Source organism: Pinus tabuliformis, chromosome 8, assembly GCF_031772625.1.
Source record: "Pinus tabuliformis cultivar Carrire ecotype Pingquan chromosome 8, CPIR1, whole genome shotgun sequence".
Lineage (NCBI taxonomy): Eukaryota > Viridiplantae > Streptophyta > Pinopsida > Pinales > Pinaceae > Pinus > Pinus tabuliformis.
The window spans coordinates 1520484370-1520504028 of NC_142294.1; the positions used below are offsets into that span (position 1 = coordinate 1520484370).

The 19659-nt window shown below is 35.4% G+C and overlaps 3 protein-coding genes across 3 annotated transcripts; all 3 read left to right on the top strand.

Moving 5' to 3' along the window:
- The first annotated feature begins 7834 nt into the window (after positions 1 to 7834).
- LOC149241674 (cysteine-rich receptor-like protein kinase 2) lies at positions 7835 to 9938 on the top strand. The gene is made up of 3 exons (XM_089370617.1): positions 7835 to 8711; positions 9193 to 9332; positions 9523 to 9938. The coding sequence occupies exons 1-3, from the start codon at positions 7835 to 7837 to the stop codon at positions 9808 to 9810; spliced, it is 1305 nt and encodes a 434-aa protein (XP_089226743.1). The 3' UTR covers positions 9811 to 9938.
- Positions 9836 to 10451, top strand: LOC149241675 (cysteine-rich receptor-like protein kinase 3; the record flags this gene model as incomplete). Its single annotated transcript, XM_089370618.1, has 2 exons — positions 9836 to 10077; positions 10235 to 10451. Coding segments are annotated over 2 exons (459 nt in total), but the record flags the coding sequence as incomplete, so codon positions are not given.
- A 55-nt stretch (positions 10452 to 10506) lies between these two features.
- Positions 10507 to 11168, top strand: LOC149241676 (cysteine-rich receptor-like protein kinase 42). The gene has a single exon (XM_089367569.1). It carries the CDS (start codon positions 10540 to 10542, stop codon positions 10840 to 10842), a length of 303 nt encoding a protein of 100 aa, XP_089223695.1. The 5' UTR covers positions 10507 to 10539; the 3' UTR covers positions 10843 to 11168.
- The last annotated feature ends 8491 nt before the right edge of the window (positions 11169 to 19659 follow it).

A 19659-nucleotide genomic window follows, 5' to 3' on the forward strand; every position in this document is an offset into this window, starting at 1 on the left:
AGCCGCATGCAGTTCTACCGGCTTCAGATTTGGATCACCAACGGACGCGGCCCTCAAATAGCTCCGATACCATGTAGGAATTTACAGGGTAAGTTCCTCAGAAAGAATACCAAAAGGACACCGCTCACAACCAGATCTCAAATCAATACACCAGTATTTTTGACGTGGTTAAAACCCTCAGAGTGCAAGGAGGGAAACAGTCCACGGCCTGTCCCAACGTGGGTACAGACAATTTATTAATCAAAGAATGAAAATTTACATAAGCTTCTCTCATGCACGGATTACCCAAACAATGACCCTCCATGCGCTTTAAATAGAACTCATGGACCAATCGGGTGTCAAGCCACGGATCAAGTGTCGGTAATACCGAGGTGAGAGTGAACCGTCGGATCACTACATATCGTGACCGTCGGATTGTAAGTTACAAAATGTACAACGGTAAAGAAACACACTTTACCTAACTCTAACCTAACTCTATACTAGACCAAGATGAACTTAACTATATCCTATGTGTCGGAATATCCTAACAGTTATTACCACACTGCCAAACTCATCTCTGCAGGTGGTGAGCTTGTTTAGATATGTGGAAATAGTATCGCCCTTCTCTATCTTGATTCTTCAAAGATTATCCTTGAGTGCTAATTTCCTCTGGTCGCTATTGTTCTGGTAGAGGTCCTTCAATTTCTTCCACATTCAAAATGGAGTATCCTTCCCATGGATACTCGAGATAATATGGTCTTGAACTCCCTCAAGGATGATTCGACTTGCCTTCGCCACACACTTCTTCCACTTAGCTAACTCTTGTGCATTGGTTAAAGGTAGCTTTGGGATTTCTTGATCAATGAATTCCTTCAAGCCATTGTATTCTAATACACCTCCATTCTATCTTTCCATGCTATGTAATTTGAGCTACCTTCCAAGGCATACTCGACTCTCAATCCATAGAATGCCATTGGCAAACCTTGAAGTATGATATGAATTTTATTTGCACCTACAACCCCGAACTTCAAAATTCAAATTCTCTTCTCACTATACAGTTCACAGCTCTCATAACATGTAGAAATTTCCTACAAATATAGCTCTCTGCTAAACTATAGAAAATCTGTTGTAGGTTAACCTGATAATGCAATATAAATCAAAGCGGAATATTATAACCTACTTCTACTATCTAAGTTTGTGGAAGCTTAAAGATCGAGCTGAACACATATAACCAGAAGAAGAAGAATCAATGCACAATACACATGAAAATACTTCGGAGAAAGCCTCAGCTAAAAACCCCACTATCTGTATTATCATACAAGGTGGAAATACATAGGAATTATACAAAGCCTTAACTCTCACAGCTAGCTAGCTCTCAATACAATCCTCATAGATGCTCACATGAAATCTTGGCTGCTCTTCAGCCTTCCTCTCTACCCTCCAAGCTCCTATTTCCTTGTGCTATTCCTAGTGGATGATTTCCCTATTACTAAGTGTAACATTGTTCTCACACACTGTCAAAACTACACAATCCTCAAGGAATTGTTCCTTCTGCATGCATGACTTTTTTTATAAGAAAACACATGCAACTAATAGTACATTGTCCTTGACTTTAATCTCAACTGGGTCTTTATCAGAATAGACATGCATGAGTTTCTGATGAGGGAATCTTCAGTTAACTGGAGTAGCACTAGATGAGTGCATGCATGTATCAACTGACTGTTAACTCACCATTAGTTCCTTAAACAATTTGGAACTAATTTAACTTGACTTAACTCAGTAAATTGAGTTAAATAATTACAACTCAAATATAACTCAATCTTATCTCCCTAAATTAAGGGATAACTCTTGCATGACTTCAGAAAGACTTCTAACTTGAATTTCTCCAACTAATTAATCCATAATGAATTAATTAATTATTTCCAAGTAGCTATTAAGACTAAATTTGATTTTAATTCAAGGACAAATTAAATTAGAATATTCTTGTTGCCATATTTTAACAATAACTACAAAAATGCATATTGACTTTGTATAACTAACAAATTTAGGCATAGGCTAAATGGATGAGCACATTGATGGTTGTCCCTTGGGGGTGGATACATATTGGCACAAGTTATGCTTAAATAACTAACTATATACTAGGAACATTTATATATCCTCCCCTTGGCCATCATTAACAAAATCAAATACATTATGGCATATTTTATTTGGGCAGGAAGGGAAGAAATTCAAAAATATCATCTCACAAAATGGGAAAGTATTACTATCCCAAAGGATCAAGGTGGTTGGGGTATTTTAGATATAAAAATCTTTGGCTGGGCATTTCTTATGAAATCCCTATGGAGCGAACTATTCAACGATAAAATATGGAGGGACAACATCTCCATAAAATACTTGCAAAAGAAATGGGTTGAAGACTCGATTGGATCGAGACTTCTTCAAAGAAATTATAGCTCTTATATTTGAGTAAGCTTCCAAAAAGTGAGGGATTTGTTTTTTCAGAGAATCTGCTAGACTTTTGGATGGGTAAGCATATCATTATAGGTATTCATAGCATTAATGAAGTGGTTCTTGCCCATAATTTGATTAGGGGCCTGTTGCGATAGCTACATGCTTGTGGCATATTTCTATTAGAAAAAGCAATTGTTGGCTGCAATGAGAGTTTTCGTAATTGGAAATAGGCTGGGGAGATGGGCCAGACAGGTGTATAAGCTTTGGAATGGGAATTATTTATTTAGTCACTAAGATTAGTGGGACTTTGTAGAACAGAGGAAGGGGACCTCATCACATGGGTCAAAAATATGCAAGCTAATATGGTGGAAGTATGAGACACTTACAAGCATCTTATCCTCACTATTTATGCTCTACATAATTATTGTTGGTTCTGTAAGGTTTGGAAACTTGAAATCCCTATTAATATCATTCTATTTATCTCGCTAGTTTGGAGGAACAAGAACCTTACTCAAGAGAATATATGTAAGAGAGGATTTCATGGGTCAGGGAGATGCCTTCTATGCAGGAACACTTCCGAAAACAATTTTCATCTGTTTTTTGAACTCCCAATCGCTATCACATTTTGTAATGGAGTATTCTCTTATTTTAATCTACCTTGGAGAATATTGCGACACATAGAAGAATGTCTCCAATGGTGGTTTGTATGGGAGGTAATATTATGGCAACTCCTTTCCTTGTGATTTGGGAAATATGGTGTGTCGTGAATGGAGACATCTTAAAGAGAATTTCCATCATTTTTTATTGTATCACTCATAAGATCTTATTATGTCTCTAGAAGGTCAATTTTTCCATTCGACCCATTGGGGATCGTTCTCACAGATATCTTTCACATCCCTTGCACTTCTCGACAATGTTCTTTGATGGTGTTGCACAACGAACGCAATGTTGTTATGGTCTATGGCTTCATGTGGAACAAAAGTTTCAATTAAAGATACACTGGAATGGTGCTCCAGGAACAAACATGAGGGCTTAATTCTTGGCTCTCTGAAGAATTCTTTGGTTCTCCAAACATCTCTCCATTGAAACCCTACTTGTATATGGGGACTCGTATTTACTTATTGAAGGTTTGACGGAAAACACAAAGCTCTCCCCTCCCCATATTACTACTTGGATTTCTCATATTCATATCCTCAAAAGGACATTCTCTTCGATCCCCTTCCGACACATTTTTCGAAAGAAAAATTGGGTTGCAGACTCACTGTCAAAGAAGGGGATCACTGAAAACTTTGGATATATGCATTACATACTCCTGGAGGCAGATTCCATCAGTGTCGAGGGTACTATCCCCCTCCCATAGCAACATTATACTTCTCTTCATATTTTGATTTGTGATTTTGTCCACTGGTCATGCTCCACATTTTGTCTGGCCTACAGATAGGGACATATCTTATCTTAACTTCATTCTATTCTGAGGCATTGGTAGATCTTACTAAAACTATGGCAGATATGTACTTTTACCTTACATTTTTCTTACTAAGCCTTTGGAATACCTTTGAAATATTTTTTTCCAAAGACACTTTTTGAACATATGCACTGGTACATTATATAAAACAATGGTTTTTTTGTCTGAAAATAAAAACATAATTCACTCTAAATCACACTAAGATATTGAAATTATGCAACAATATGGCTTCAGACTAATTTTGGAGTAAATTTAAGATTTTAATTCTATGAAATTTAAAGCATTATCAATGCCAACAAGTCACCTTATTAAAGATGAAAAATATTAGAGATCCAAAATAGCTATACTTTTTGGGGAAATAAAACAGTATAATAAATCTTAAAGGTAGATTAACATTATGTAGTGAAAGTTGCATATATTCACTCCAGTATTCCAACAGGTGTGTTTTATGCATCCAATGTGTTTGAGAATCAATGAAATGTATTGTAAACTTTATTTAGTTTAACCTAAACTATATAGTGGAAAATGAGCTTTGACAATTTAAAATTGTAGCACTCTATAACTTCTCTTCTTTCAAGTTTTATCAATGACTCATGTTGATCTATGTTTTCCTTTTGACCACCTATGACATTAGGGATATATTTAGTTACATTGAACCATTAAGGACGATGTTTGGCTTGAAATTCTTAATAAAAATATCTTCTCCCAGGCCTCTACTTATTATTAGTGCATTTTTTCAATAAATCACTTTTCGGATTCCATTTCTTACAGCATAGATCAAAATTTCAAAAGCATATTTTTCAATGCAAGTCCATTAATCATAATGTAGATCATTATATCCTAGCTTGAATGTATAAAAAATATGGATTTTTATTATAATTTGTTTTAATCTTTTTGATGACATTATTGGGTTATTATGGTTGAAGATGATTTTCCTAATTTCTTCGAAACAATTGTATTCCTTTTTTTAATGTTTTAGAAAGGTCCTATGTAATTGGAAGAACAATTTCTTTGCAAGAGGAAGCAATTGTTTTGATTTTTTTTGCCTTAACAATATTAGTTACTATGTCAACAAGTAAAACTGTAAAAATAACAAACATAATTTTATATGATGTTAAATAAATTTATAACTCGCACGGGCGGATTCACTCAATGAACCACTAATATAGAATGTGTGTTTGTGGCATACTAAACAATACCCTTAAATTGACTATATATTGGAAAATACCTCTAAAATTCACCTTATTTAACCCCCTACCAATACGAATCCAATACACCTTCCCAATTTAAAAATCCCCTATTTTCACTAGATATTGCAGGTATCCATCTTTTCATTAACATTTTATATACCCCTTTATATTTATATCCCTTTATTTTCATTAACAATGGTAAGCAAATTCTGCACCTATAAAGAATAACCTAAATACTAGGTAGTTTAAAACTTCAAAGTTTCAATAAAAAAGAGGCAAATATAAGTTGGTTGATTTACAAATGAACGCTTTGAAAAATTTTAAGGGAAAATACATAGATTTAAACTCTCAATTTCATCTATATTCTATTTAATACTAAAAATGATATGTTAGAATAGTTCAAAACAAAACTCGATAACCAATACAATGGTGCACGTTTAATCTTGCTTATATAAGAGGAGGAAAGAAAGTACAATGAATATCTCTATCCAAAACTGAAATTGCTAAACTTGAAACATCTAAATTGGAATTAACTAAACGTGTGACATGTGTGCCCTTAGCGTACATACATCCTCTTCCAAAAAATAGTTTATTTCACTAGCTCATGTGGTATGCATGTGCCCTCTACAAAGTAGTAGTCAGTATCATTATTTCCTTCACTTTCATTCAACCTACTCATCACTAATGTAAGGAAATGGTGAAGGTGTCATATATGTTGTCTTATCTACTAGCCCATCATTGGGAGGATCACTAGCTGAGCAACAGGTAAAAAATTCAAAATACACACACATTAGACATTAATCATAGAGGTATTAGTAATGCGATGCATACATGTTTTGGAGCAAGGTTACTTAGGAGTAGAAGCACGAAGAAAGAGTAGAAGTGGGAAATGGCAGTGGAAGCAGGAGCGAGGGGTGACATTTTCAAAAGCTCTCAGGTTGGGAGTGATATTGGGAGTGAATTTTTATATAATATATATTTTTATATGTTTTGATGAATATATGTCAACAAAATCATGTTGAATGATGAATTTGTGATTAAAAAATATAAAAACATGGATTAAACCATATAATATCATTCATCTAGTAGTTATAATCTTCATCAACCACAATTCCACAAATTACAAATTCTCATTTATATAGCATCTAAGGGTGCATATAACCAAAATAATATTGAGTGCAATCCATCTGTGAATCAAAAATACATCAACAAATAGGCTTTGAATGGCCTCTAGCATCCAAAAAACACATGCTACAACAAATACCTACATATTATCAAAATCATTGTTGGTCTTTGGATCCTTGTCATTAATATTTTGTTTGAATGATGGGTACATTTTTAGTAGGGTCATGATAGAGGAGCTTAATAACCAATGTAACTAACATGAAAATACATAGAGGGCTTGGTTATCTTGATTAAATACGAATTCCATACCCTAGTACATGGAAAAATCCAAGTGAAACATTGCAATCACCCCGATCCTGAAATCTTGAAAAACTAATAAGTCTACTCGATTTTGAGTGAGATCTAAAATTCTACTTTCTCCATATGAAATCTAATGAGGTAAAAACCACTCTCAAATATCGTGAGATATTTCATGGTAATGTTAAAAATTTAAGCAAAAGGATGAAATTGAAAGATAAAGGAGAATGCCACTTTTACTTTAAGAATTTAACATTAGCCTGAATTGCATGTCAATACTAGGGACATAGATTTTAATATTAGGTTACTATGAACCTAATATTACCATAGATTTTTATTTCTCCTTCTCACTCTCGATACTCCCACAATACTCATGAATCTCTATTTCTCTAGCCCACTTATTAATATATACATTGCTATGCAATATATAAAAACCCTTTACCCCCCTATTATATGCTCACTATATTATTTCATTTTTTCCTCATTTTTTATGCCCCAATATGAACACACATGATATGGTATTGCTTTGTGAGTGATAGCTCACTCTAAAATAGCCTCGATAGTTTAGTAAATACAAACTCCTAATAATTGAGTTAACTCTTAATAGTTAAATGGCTAATAATAAATATTGGACACAATATTAACATTATCATTAAATAGATAAGTAGGTAAGAAATTTGTTGCACGTGGATCTATTGCTCATGAAGTAAACATTGATCAACTTAGCTTTTAATACAAAATATAAATAATAAATAAATATATATATATATATATATATAATTTATTTTAATGGTTAGAAAGTTAAACTTAGACTTATAAAATAGTTTCTCTTTTCTTCCAATTTCCTATCATAAAATATAGTGCTCAATATAGAAAATGTTAGCTATTATGAAACAATTTTTTTTGAAGAGAAACAACCACATTGGTATTATGAATAGTTGTCATAGGAAAAAAAATAATGCATAATCAATAATCATAAAATCAAATACACAACAATAACACTATTTGTAAACCATGCACACCATGACTCACTGTCTTGAACAAGAAAAAAACAACCTAATAAGAAATATATTATTATCATAGGAATTAAATACAACCCTGTACAACCAATCCCAGCAACATCCTAGCAAGACCATGTGAACCAGCTCAACTTAAACACATTACAATGAGCAAGGCTCTAATACCACACGTCACCAAAACCATTTAGTCAAAACTACATAACCACTAATGTGGACCTAAAACCTTTAACCCCCATACGGCTGCGCCTTTTCTCTAACTCATCTTTGAAATAGTACAGGAGCACCTTCCCTCATCAAATTAGAAAGAAATGGAGAAGGGCGTTCAGCGCGCGTCCTGCCCTGCAATGGCGGTGAAGGCGAAAACATTAATCAGCTGTGTGTTTCTTATCGTCAGTGTATGGACGCGTCTGCAGCTCTTAGCAGCTCTGGAGGTTAATTATTCTAATTGGTCTGCTTGCTCGGATAAGCAATATAGTTACGGTAGCGATTACCAGCATAATCTAAACCAGGTTTTTAAATCATTGGTGGATAATGTTTCAACAAGCGGATTCAACACTACTGTTGTGGGTCAAAACAGTAGTAATGTTGTTTATGGGCTTGCCCAATGCAGGGGGGATTTAGATTTCTCGGACTGCAAACAGTGCGAAACGGAGGCCGCAAAATTGGTTGTTGAGATGTGTCAAACCAACAACGCTGGATTCGTTTGGCTAAACGAGTGTTTCTTAAAATACGCCAATAGTGACTTTTACAACGATTATAGCGAGGGAGAGACTACGAATGTTGTTTGCAACCCACAGAAAAGCGACGCGGCAGGGCAGTTTGGAAATATTACTGAGCAAGTGCTCTCTGATATCATCGAAAAAGCTGTGCAGAGTCCTCAACTTTTTGCTAGAATTAAAGTGGACACCGTTTATTCGGATTCGAGGGAAATGTACAGTTTCGCCCAGTGTTGGAGAGATCTGTCCCTAACAAACTGCCGCTCCTGCTTATCTGAAGGTCAGTCAAAGATATCCGGTCCGGGTCGATTGACTAATATCAATAACAGAGCATGCGCAACTGGAGCTAATGGAGCACTCTACCGAAGTCGCCACTGCGGTCTGCGTTACGAGATTTACAACTTTTTCAATACTTCCGTGCTTCCGCCGATGCCGACGCCGACGCCGGGCGAGGTTCCTCCGAGATCCGGTATGTTATCATCAGAAGGGGAATAGTGGTTTTGTTCATTTAGTAAAATAAAAGATTTGCCAATTTACTAAAATATTTCATTTTGGTGCACTACTTCTGTCACCATAGCTTTACAACAATTGGGGACATACTGGTTTTAAAGATATTAATTCATTCGGTGAAATAAACATAGCTAATTTAAGAAGGCTTTATGTGCAAATTTGTAGGAGGAAAAAGATCTAAGGTGCTTCCGATAGCTCTATGCGTAGTAGGCGCTACGGCTGGATTAATTGCATCCATAGGCCTTTTCATGTGGATTCGACGGAACAGTTGGAAACAGATTCCCATAACCAAAGGTCCCGAATCTTTTTTTTTCAAAAAGAAAAACCCGTCTTACTATCAGAGATCCCGAAATTGTACCCCTTATTAGCAGGTCTCTTATGAACTGCTTAGGCCTTGATGTACCTCAACATAAATAGACGTCATGTAATTGTTGTGGCAGGTGAGGAAACAGAAATCAGCTTATCGCTTCCTGAGCTGAATCAGGTACTCATTTTTAAGTACCATATTCTGAGACAGGCTACTTCCAATTTTAGCGCAGAGAACAAACTTGGCGAGGGAGGTTTTGGGTCCGTCTATAAAGTGAGTGTTACGTCATTCATTCAATTAAATTAGTGATTTATATCCAGGACCAAGAGCTCAAGTAATTAAAAGCTGATTTAATGTAAGCGTTAAATAACTGCTCTCATTTCATTTGGGATAGAGTTATAGCAAGCAACAGCTCCAAGTCATAATAAAGAATATAAAGAATTTAAACCGGATTGATGTACAGGGCATTCTACCTGACGGCCAAGAGGTTGCAGTTAAACGGCTGAAAAAAGGATCAAGTCAAGGAGACGCTGAATTCTTGAATGAAGTAAATGTCATCAGTCGTGTTCAACACAGAAATCTAGTGAAGTTGGTTGGTTGCTGTGTTAAAAGCTCAGAAAGGCTCCTGGTTTTTGAATACTTCGAGAACAGTAGTCTAGACAGAATTATATTCGGTTGCTTCTTGCTCTTTAACTGCTTAATGGTCGCATGGATCTTTGATTTGTTCCAGTTTGTGTATGTAGCTTCTTAATGTTTTTACTTACCGATATGCATTGATTGCAGATACCAAAAAAGGCCATTCACTTAGATGGAGAGAGCGATATGAAATCATAGTTGGAACTGCGCGTGGTCTGGCATATCTTCACGAGGAGTCTCAAATTCGGATCATTCACAGAGATATTAAAGCAAGCAATATTTTACTGGATAATAAACATAGACCCAAAATAACAGACTTTGGCTTGGCCAAACTCTTTGCAGAAGATCAGAGCCACGTTAACACTAGAGTTGCCGGAACTTTGTAAGAATTATCTGTCCAGTTCAATCTTTTGATGCCTTCATTGTTTTAATAAAAAATTATAGAATATGAACCAACTACAACTCACATATCTCAAAGGTTCATATCTTTTTAACATAGTTTAAGATATGGAGAGTTCATTGTAAATGACATTATGCAGAGGCTACATGGCGCCTGAGTACGCCTTACGCGGGCAGCTGACAGAGAAGGCAGATGTATTCAGCTTTGGAGTTCTTCTACTTGAGATTGTGAGCGGAAGAAAGAATCAGGATTTGGTTCAAGGCACGGAGTTTCTTATCGAATCAGTATGTCTCATATGGATTTCATCATATCTTTCAAGTGCAAATATTCTAAAATCTCCAAATATAGCGTTGTGATACCTTGCTAACAAAAGTCTTATGTTGTTTCGTTGTATTGGGCAACCAGACATGGAGACTGTATCAAGCAGAAAGAACTTTAGAAATTATGGAATCCGCATTGGAGGGAACTTATTCGTCGGAGGAAGGGTTTAGAGTGATTAAAATCGGTCTGCTGTGCACGCAAGCAGCTTCATTTTTGCGGCCTTCAATGTCCGAGGTACTGTCGATGCTGACAAGTGAGCGAGATAATCTTCCGTCGCCCACAACGCCTGATTTTGTAGATGTGGATGCTGTATTTGTTGACCGTGACAGAACATCGAGCAGTGCAGCAATTTCTCCCACGACACCTCCCGATATCCATTCTCAAGCTCCTGATCCTTCAACGACCCTCACTCCCTTCACGCCATAATGTACATCTAGCAGTTACACAATAAGGTGCGTCGAACGTCTGTTTAAACACTTTGGGGTACAACATCTGGATCCAGCGGGAAACGGGGGATTATGCCTTGATACTAAATTCAAAGATCAGAGGCAAAGCAGTGTGCAAAGACCAAATTGCCCAGTTGCACGAGATCAGCGATAAAGACCAAATTGTCCAATTATCCAGTAGATTTTCACTTTAAATTTAGACAAAGTAGATGGTGTTTTTAAATGCATTCCCATTGGCCCATTGAAATTCCCTGGACTGTAAATGCTCTTCTCCAAGATTACTCTTGTAAATGCCCTGAACTTTTCTTCTCCTAAGATTACTCTTGTAAATGCCCTGAACTTTTCTTCCTGGTTGATTTTGTATGTGGGTAGAACGGAGAACAAACAAGCCATTGGATATCCGATAATTTATCTGACAACCCTTTATCAATTTTGTTTTATTATTTAAATTTTTAGAAAACAAAGTATAAATAAAAGTTAGCATTGTTTATGCCTAATTTTCACTTTGCACTTCTAGGACATGCTAACCTCTCTTGAGGACTAGTGACGTGTTCAATTTGTACCACTGGATGGGACGACGACTCACAGTCATTCACTATGTTACTCATTGCTACATGCTTTTATGAGCGTTGTGACAATATTTTTGGAATTTGTAGTCAAGAGGAAGAGGTGGATGGTTGACTTGGTTACTATTTGACAAATATATGAAATGGAGATGGGGAATAATTCTAGACATGGTTCAATGTAAATAAATACAAAGTTAACTTGTAACAAGTGAGTAGAAATATATAATCAAATTGTACATCTTAGTTTTATGTATAGAATTTAAATATTATTAAAAATTTAAAAATATATAAAAAAAATGTTTGGGTTTCATAAAAAAGAAGCTAATGATACACCAATGATTTCCTTAATTAGTTAGATGGGTGTCTAGCTCTCACACAGTTTCATGTTCATGGATACCCTTTCCCCATGGATGCATCACGTGCAGGTCCATTGTTTCTGGATGGATTAGTTAGATGGGTGTCTAGCTCACACACAGTTTTAGTTAGATGGGTGTCTAGCTCACACACAGTTTCATGTTCATGGATACCCTTTCCCCTTGGATGCATCACGTGCAGGTCCATTGTTTCTGGATGGATATCAATTGTCTTCTCATCCCATCTGTATTTTGGGTCTTATGGTCTTGTGTCTTTTGGCTACTTTACAAAGCTTGGAAGACTGTTGGTGCAGACTATTCTTACGTTTTATTCAGCTTTCCTTACTGACAAATCCGATTGGAATGGGGTGAGGAGAGCTAGCGTCATCATTTCTATTGTCTAAGAAAATTTTCACAAATTAATAGAATGCTTTTTATCCTAAAATAAAAATAAAAAAGTAATCTATTTCTTTTAAATAGAGATTAAGATTAAAATTGAAATTGGTTTTATTTTAATTTAAAATTATTATCATTAATTTTTTTCATTATATAATATGATTTTATTTAAAAATTAATAAAGTTAATTATTTACTTAAAATTTAAAAGTGGAGAAAAAATTATATATTAAATTTTAAAATAGTATTAATAAAAATTAAATAAACACTGATATATATAGGTGTAGTTTAATTTATAGATGAGCTAGTTTTTTTCACCAATTAGGTGACACGATTTGAATTGAGAATATGTTTAAAGTACATTTTTGAATACGTATACTTAACACCCTAAAAAAGCCTTAAGTACACTAAAATTCTACAAATTAAACAACTTAAATTCAAGTTTTTAAAATTCTCTACCAAAAAATCATTAAAAAAAATCATTTAATATATAAGTTAGACTAAATTTATATATATAATATTGAAAAATTCAAAAATATAAAATTGTTAAATTTATTGTTTAGTTGAGATGTCAATATCATTTTTAATTCAAAATGTTAAAAGAAAAATATGGCATACAAATGAAATGAATAGAAAAAGATTTTATAAAATATTAATTTTTTTTTTAAAGTTTAAATAATCATATATTATTAAATTTCGTTATTATATTATTTATATTAATAAAATATGCTTTGCACAATTTTATATCATATAATGAAATATTATATAATAAAATTATAAGATTTTCCGCTGCTAGTACCATCTAATTGTAGTTGGGAAGGAAGATTAATCCTTCTCTATGTTTATAAAACGTGAGGTTAAATTATCCCCTTAACCTCCCACGTGTTATAAAAAATTTCATGAAAGCGTTATTTTAATAAAAACCTTGCATCATTAGAAGTTTAATGAAAGTGTTTGTGTTGTTTTTTAATGAACCTTTTATATATATTTTCTTTTGGTCTTCGAAAGGAAACTTCGAATCGTTTGAACTATTTTTAAAAATAATTTTAAATGTTAAAAAAAAATTGATTTAAAAATGTATTTATATATATTTATAATTTTTATATTCTAATTTCAATTTATTGATTTAATTTATCTATTATAAAAAATAAGACTGGGAAAAGAAACGGAAGTACAATATGAGATGCTAAGACGAGTTTCTCACAAAAAAACACTGATTAAGTATAAGTGTGGTATAGCTTATCCAGTGGTAGACCTTTTGAGATGCCCTCCTGTTCCGGTTTTGTAATTTCTAGAATTTTTTGCGCCAATTATGATAGTTGGAAAGACCTTTATCCCTCTGATCTGCATTTTGTACCTATCTGGAATGTTTTTTTCCAACCTATAGAGGTAAATCAAACTCCTCTTTTTGACTACACCATCTAGGACAATTGGTTATATAGGATTAACCTGTTGTATGTGCCCCAGACAGATGACCCCCTGCTTCTCGTTCGTGAGGCCCACTCCTCCCCTTATGGGGCCCATTTTGGCACTACAAAGACTCTTCAGGATCTGTAGTGCCACTTATTCTAGCTAGTTATGCAATGCCAAGTTGATAAGTATGTGTGGGCTTGTTCATTGTACAACCAAAGTAAGCCCTCTAACCGAAAACATGGTCTATCCTAGCCCTTACCCATCCCATTTTTCCCTTGGGAATCTATCGATATGGACTTCCTAAGTGGACTTCCTATGACCTTGCGTGAACATAATGCCATTTGAGTTGTTGTTTGTTGCTTCTCCAAGATAACCACTTCTGCCTTGCAGACCACTGAGTTGGTTTTCACCCATGTCATGCCACAAACTTTTCAAGACAAGTTTGAATAGATTTTTAAAATTATAATAGCTAGAAATAAAAAAATTAAATAAACATTATTTAATATTAGATTATGAATTAATATCAAATCCTAAAAAATATTACTTCATTTAACTAACATACATTCTTTTAAATTTTCGAGCTTGGTTTTTCGATCTTGAAATCGCACGTTGGGAAGACACATACTCGTTTCCGGCCATTTCTTTGTCTACAAGGACACTGAGCTCGAAGAACACTAAGGACATTGAGCTCGAAGAACACTATGGAAAACTTTGGCAAGTATCTATCTCGACTATTCAAATCTGAAAAATAAAAGAAAATTTCTCAAAAATGTGAAAGAAATGGTAGACAGGAATGTCATTAATGACCTTACCTTGGAAGTTGCACTGACGGACGAACAACTGCCAAATTGATGAGTGGACGACATTATCAACGATACAATAATTGTCATCCCTCGGGCTTTGGACTAGGCACGTGACGACGTTGTGGCCTCTGCTAAGAAATATATTTAGAAAACCAAAGTTGACTTTAGGAAAAGAGAAAGTTTTCACATATATAAACAAATTAATGTATCCAACCCATCCCTATATGTCACATAATGACATAATAAATTAATATTAATTATATACTAATATATTACATCATAAAAATGAATCAATTAAATACACACAAATACTAAATAAAATATTATATAAAAAATAACAAACCTAATATAATTCAACAAAAACAAGATAATAATAAGATTAATATTAATTATATAGTAACATGTTACATCATAAAAGAAATCAATCAAATACACACAAATACTACGTAAAATATTATATAAAAGTGTGAGGTAAAACATTAAAACATGTTATATCATAAAAATAAATCAATTAAATACACACAAATACTAAATAAAATATTATATAAAAAATAAGAAATGCAAACAAAATATAATTTAACCAAAACAAGATAATAATAAGTTTAATATTAATCATATACTAACATGTTTTTTTTTTCTCAGTAAGACTATGCTAAGTAATTATATTATGTACAGAATAACAGTACATGCAATTAAACTAGTTTCCCATGGCCGTCTGTGGCACTGTGGGTTGGCAGCTGGCTTTAGCATGTAGATGTATCCAAGCTGCCTCAAAACTCATCAAAATTCTTCTTTTAACTTTGACATTGCCCTCGCAGGAGCTGTGACTCAAAATACTACCCTCGCAGGGGCGACCGTGGACATGTGCAAACGCCCAGAAAATACTTACTAACTGAAACAAAAACAGAGAAATACCTGCAGACAAACTACAAGACCCATACAAAAGCATATATTTTATCCCAAGCATAGAAAGCGACCGAGACAGAAGACCTCAAAACAGGACCTGGACAAAAAGATGGATGGTTGAGCCCATGTCTGCTACTCCTCTGGTTCCATCTCAACGATCGGGACCCATCCATATTCTTCCTGGGGTTCTGCCTGTACTTCTCCCGCTCTGGACGTGGACGCCTCCTGCGTCTGAGTTTGGACGGGTGCCTTCCCAGTTGCTTCTCTCGCTTGTTCCTCAGCCTTGCCCGCCTGGTCCTCGGAGGGCAATTCGCTGCTGCTCGACCCGGCATTGTCCTCCTCTGCGACCCTGACGAAGAGGACTGAAATGTGGGCACTGAGGCTTCCCAAATTGAACACTGCTGTGCCAAACGCTGGAAGCGCTGGCGGTCCTTCACTTGGGTTGCTCGTATCCAAGAACTGAGATGCTTGCAGGTGGGGAGTTCCAGCCCGTCTATAACAGTAGCAGCAGCAACAATGGTGGTGGGCATCCGCTGCTGGAGGGCGAGAGGAGCCCCCACGACCAGTTCCGCGTCTGCACGGTTGCCGTTCTCTTGTTCTAGCCATGTTGGCAATGGGACTGGCTGCTCGAAACAGAGCTTCCAATGCAAGGTTCCAATTCTCAGCACCTGCAGATAGTGCTTTGCTATCTCTCCCTTGCGTTGCAGGTAATTCAGAGTCCTCAGCGTCTGCCAGAAGGCAGAGAATGTCCCGGCACGTCTGCGCAGCGAGCTTGTCTTGCTGAGAATGGCATAACTCCATCCTTTCACCCGTCTTAAGTTCATCAACTGGCCCTTGAACCTTGAGCGCCATGAATGCGCCCTGCCCTCACAGCCTACCTCCATTAATGCCATTAAGGTTTTTGAACGGGAGCCCCTTCATTTATGTCTGCGGCGGCGTCCCTTACGTTCCTCCATGGGCTGGCTCGTGGCAACACTTGCTGGCCATGTGGCCTTGCATTCATTCTTGTGCGAACACCCGCATCCGGGTATCATATACTAACATGTTACATCATAAAAATAAATTAATTAAATACATACAAATACTAAATAAAATATAATTCAACCAAAATAGGATAATAATAAATTTAATATTAATTATATACTAAGCATTAAAAAATATTTAAAAACTTAAAAAATAACATTATTTATATTAACTAATATGAATCACACATTGTTTTATATAATGAAATTATAGTAGCAATTGCACCACATGTTGCAAAGGAAAAGTCGTAAGGCAGTAGCAAAGTAAAGAGTAGCATAGAAGAAAGGAGTAAAACTTTTATGCAATTTTATGATCCCTCTATTGCTAATCCATTCCACTCTTTTAACCACCATAGACATGAAAATCATTCATATTAAATGCAAGAGATGAACCAACATGAAATGTCAAGATTTTAATCAGTCGGTTATGCAAAACATAAACAATAAAAGCCTCTCTCACTCAACAATTACAATTAAAATGCATATAGAAGCATCCTAGACTTACGCAATAGATAAATCAACCCTAAAATTCAAAAATTCACTCACTACGTGGTAACATACATACAAACATTGTATAAACAATATCGGTCATATATAGATACACATTGGATTTGTCCCTATAAAGAAAAAAACTTCGCTCGTACTTCGGTCTGCGATATGCATAACCATTGACTATTATTTTTGTTCTTTCAATGCTCTTCACACACAACAGAACTATATCATTATATGAACGTACGGTACTTGGAACTCCATGATATGTGCGCTCTCTACACATAAGTTGTCATCTGAAAAAAACTATGACTCTCTGTAAAGCATTCCAAATAGAGCATTATAATTTCACTTCTGCAAATAATTAGTATAAGTCAAAACTACCTTTCTATCTTAGCCTTCTAACCCAAGCATGGTGGAAGAAGTTGAGAAAGCCTTGTTGGTGAAATATGTAACACATTGTATCCATGATATAAAAGAAATTCCCAACACAAAAACTCATCCCACCTCCACTAAGGTAGTCTTGCAGTTTATTTTTTTATTACTATCAATCTTTCAATACTCATGCAAGTGTACAATTTAAGAATAATAACACTCACTTTTGAAGCTTTAAGTGGCATTAGTTGTAATTATAATTCAACATCATTGGAAGAAAAAAATTCTGACTGCAAACATCACTATTCAGTTGAGCATAGAATGTATTATAAATAAATGATATTAAAAGACTTTGATTTGATCAAAGTCAGTGTCATGCAGATCAAAGTTGATGCTGAGTTCTGGGATTGAAGGTTTCTAAAATAACAATGTTAATCATATGGATGAATGGTGGCCTGGGTGCAGGCGATATGGAAAACCTCTCAAACCTGGCTACAATTTCATCTATATCAAGCCAAATTCCGCTGTCTACTTTAGATTCTCAGTGATTTAACTGACAGCTTCATGGATTTTCCTCCGACCCCAAAAACCCTTATTAATTGGCTAATAGGCCTTTGTTCCTATCGGAACTGTAATTCCAAAAGAATTACCCAAAACACTATCGGTGGACTTTTAATATGGGATTCATACAATATACTATCGGCACTTTTATCAAAACACTGTCACGGATTATAAACAATCTTGGTGTAATTCTAAAGGAATTACACTATCGACGCTTTTATATTCCAAGTTCTGCATTATACACAATATACACTATCAACATGCGAAATGCCCTTCCTCTGTCCTTTTTCCGATGCGATAATCGACAATCGCTATTAGCGGCCTCCAAAGCACCACTACTTGGTTCTTTCCTCCTCCAAGTTTTGATGCGATCGTCCTCGCGGACTCGACATCTACTTCCACCCTTCATTATAATTTTTCGGTTCCAGAATGTCAAGTTTCGCACTTCGGCAGTTCCAAAGGCTCCCTACTTTGCTTGCCCTTCTCTGAACTGATATTGGTTCGGACCAATACAGACATTAACCAAATACAATAAAGTTTCAAGTCTGGAACAGTGATCCGCTTAAGAAAATATCATGATTTCTCTGTGTAAATAGAGTTTGCCCACAAAACTCTGTAAATGACTTAGAAAGCCTACACGCGCTGATATGAAGAAAAAAACAATCCTAAAGGCTTTAGTCAAGCATCACTTTGCAAAAATAAGGCGAATTATCCATTTTTCAACTCAGAAGAAAGCAATTTAACAGATACATGCATATCATTATTAATTAGCAGAAGACCATTAATTCAGATAAACAGAGAGAGAAGTTCAAGGGATAATGCTTCCGACCACTCTTCTCTCCTCTGAGAGTCCCATTGTCTCTTATTTATAAATAATGGATAAAGCCTTCTCGCCATTATCCTTTACAAAATCATTCTCTACATGGAATGATTTAAAGCGTGAAGCTTTATTATAGCTTATCCATAAGTAATATAATTAGCATGTTTTATTCTTAACTCTACTCTATCTTGAACTAGAAAAGAATGGAAATTGCTGGCTAAAGGACCCCACTCCCTTGCCTATAGATTTCTTTTTTTTTGGACTTTTCGAATATGTTTGAAGAGTTTTTCCCTCTAAGTCACATGCTCCCGCATCAGACTCCTCAGGACAAAATTCTTCATGGGCTCCTGTCCATGAGTAATCTACATAACTGCCCAGTTTCTATAGCATGTCTTCTGTAACCCAAGTAGCTTCAGCAGTCGGTTGTCCCTTCCATTTTACCAAATACTAGAAGTACTCTCGTCCCCTTGTCTTATTAAACACCTTCTTGTCCAGAATTCTTTCTGGTTGTAACTCCTTTGTTGTGGGTAACTGTTTTACCCAGTCAATCTCTTGGATCTCTTGATCTTGTGCTATATCATTTGTTGTTCCACTTTCATACTTGTAAAGGTCTGCAACATTAAAAGTTGGTGATATCCCAACATCCACGGGTAACACAATATCATAGGCATTTGCAGAGAATTTCTTCAATACTTTGCATGGTCCAATTTTCCTGAACTTCAATTTATTATACTCCCTCTTTGGAAACCTCTCCTTTGTGAGATGTGCTAAAACCAAATCCCCAACTTCAAAGTTCACCTCTCTTCTTCTCATGTTTTCTCTAGTTTTGTACTTGATGTTGCTATCTTGCAGTTTTTGCTTCACTTGTTCATGTATTTCCTGCATTTCTGAATCAATGTCTTCACCCTCTGCACTTCTCATCTCTTCTTTTCCCAAATTTCTTAACTCAGCTACTCCTCTTGGATGCATTCCATAAACAATATGGAATGGACTTTGTCCTATGCTCCTATTAGGTGAGTCATTATATGCATACTTAGCTTGTGCTAACACTTGATCCCATTGTTTTGGATGTTCTGCAGTAAGGCTCCTTAAAG

Excerpts from the sequence above, each read along its gene's own strand:
- LOC149241676 (XM_089367569.1), top strand. The coding sequence starts at position 10,540 with ATGGAATCCGCATTGGAGGGAACTTATTCGTCGGAGGAAGGGTTTAGA.
- LOC149241674 (XM_089370617.1), top strand. The coding sequence starts at position 7,835 with ATGGAGAAGGGCGTTCAGCGCGCGTCCTGCCCTGCAATGGCGGTGAAG. Across the intron at positions 8,712-9,192 it reads CGAGGTTCCTCCGAGATCCG|GTGAGGAAACAGAAATCAGC; the intron begins GTATGTTATCAT and ends TTGTTGTGGCAG. Across the intron at positions 9,333-9,522 it reads GTTTTGGGTCCGTCTATAAA|GGCATTCTACCTGACGGCCA; the intron begins GTGAGTGTTACG and ends ATTGATGTACAG.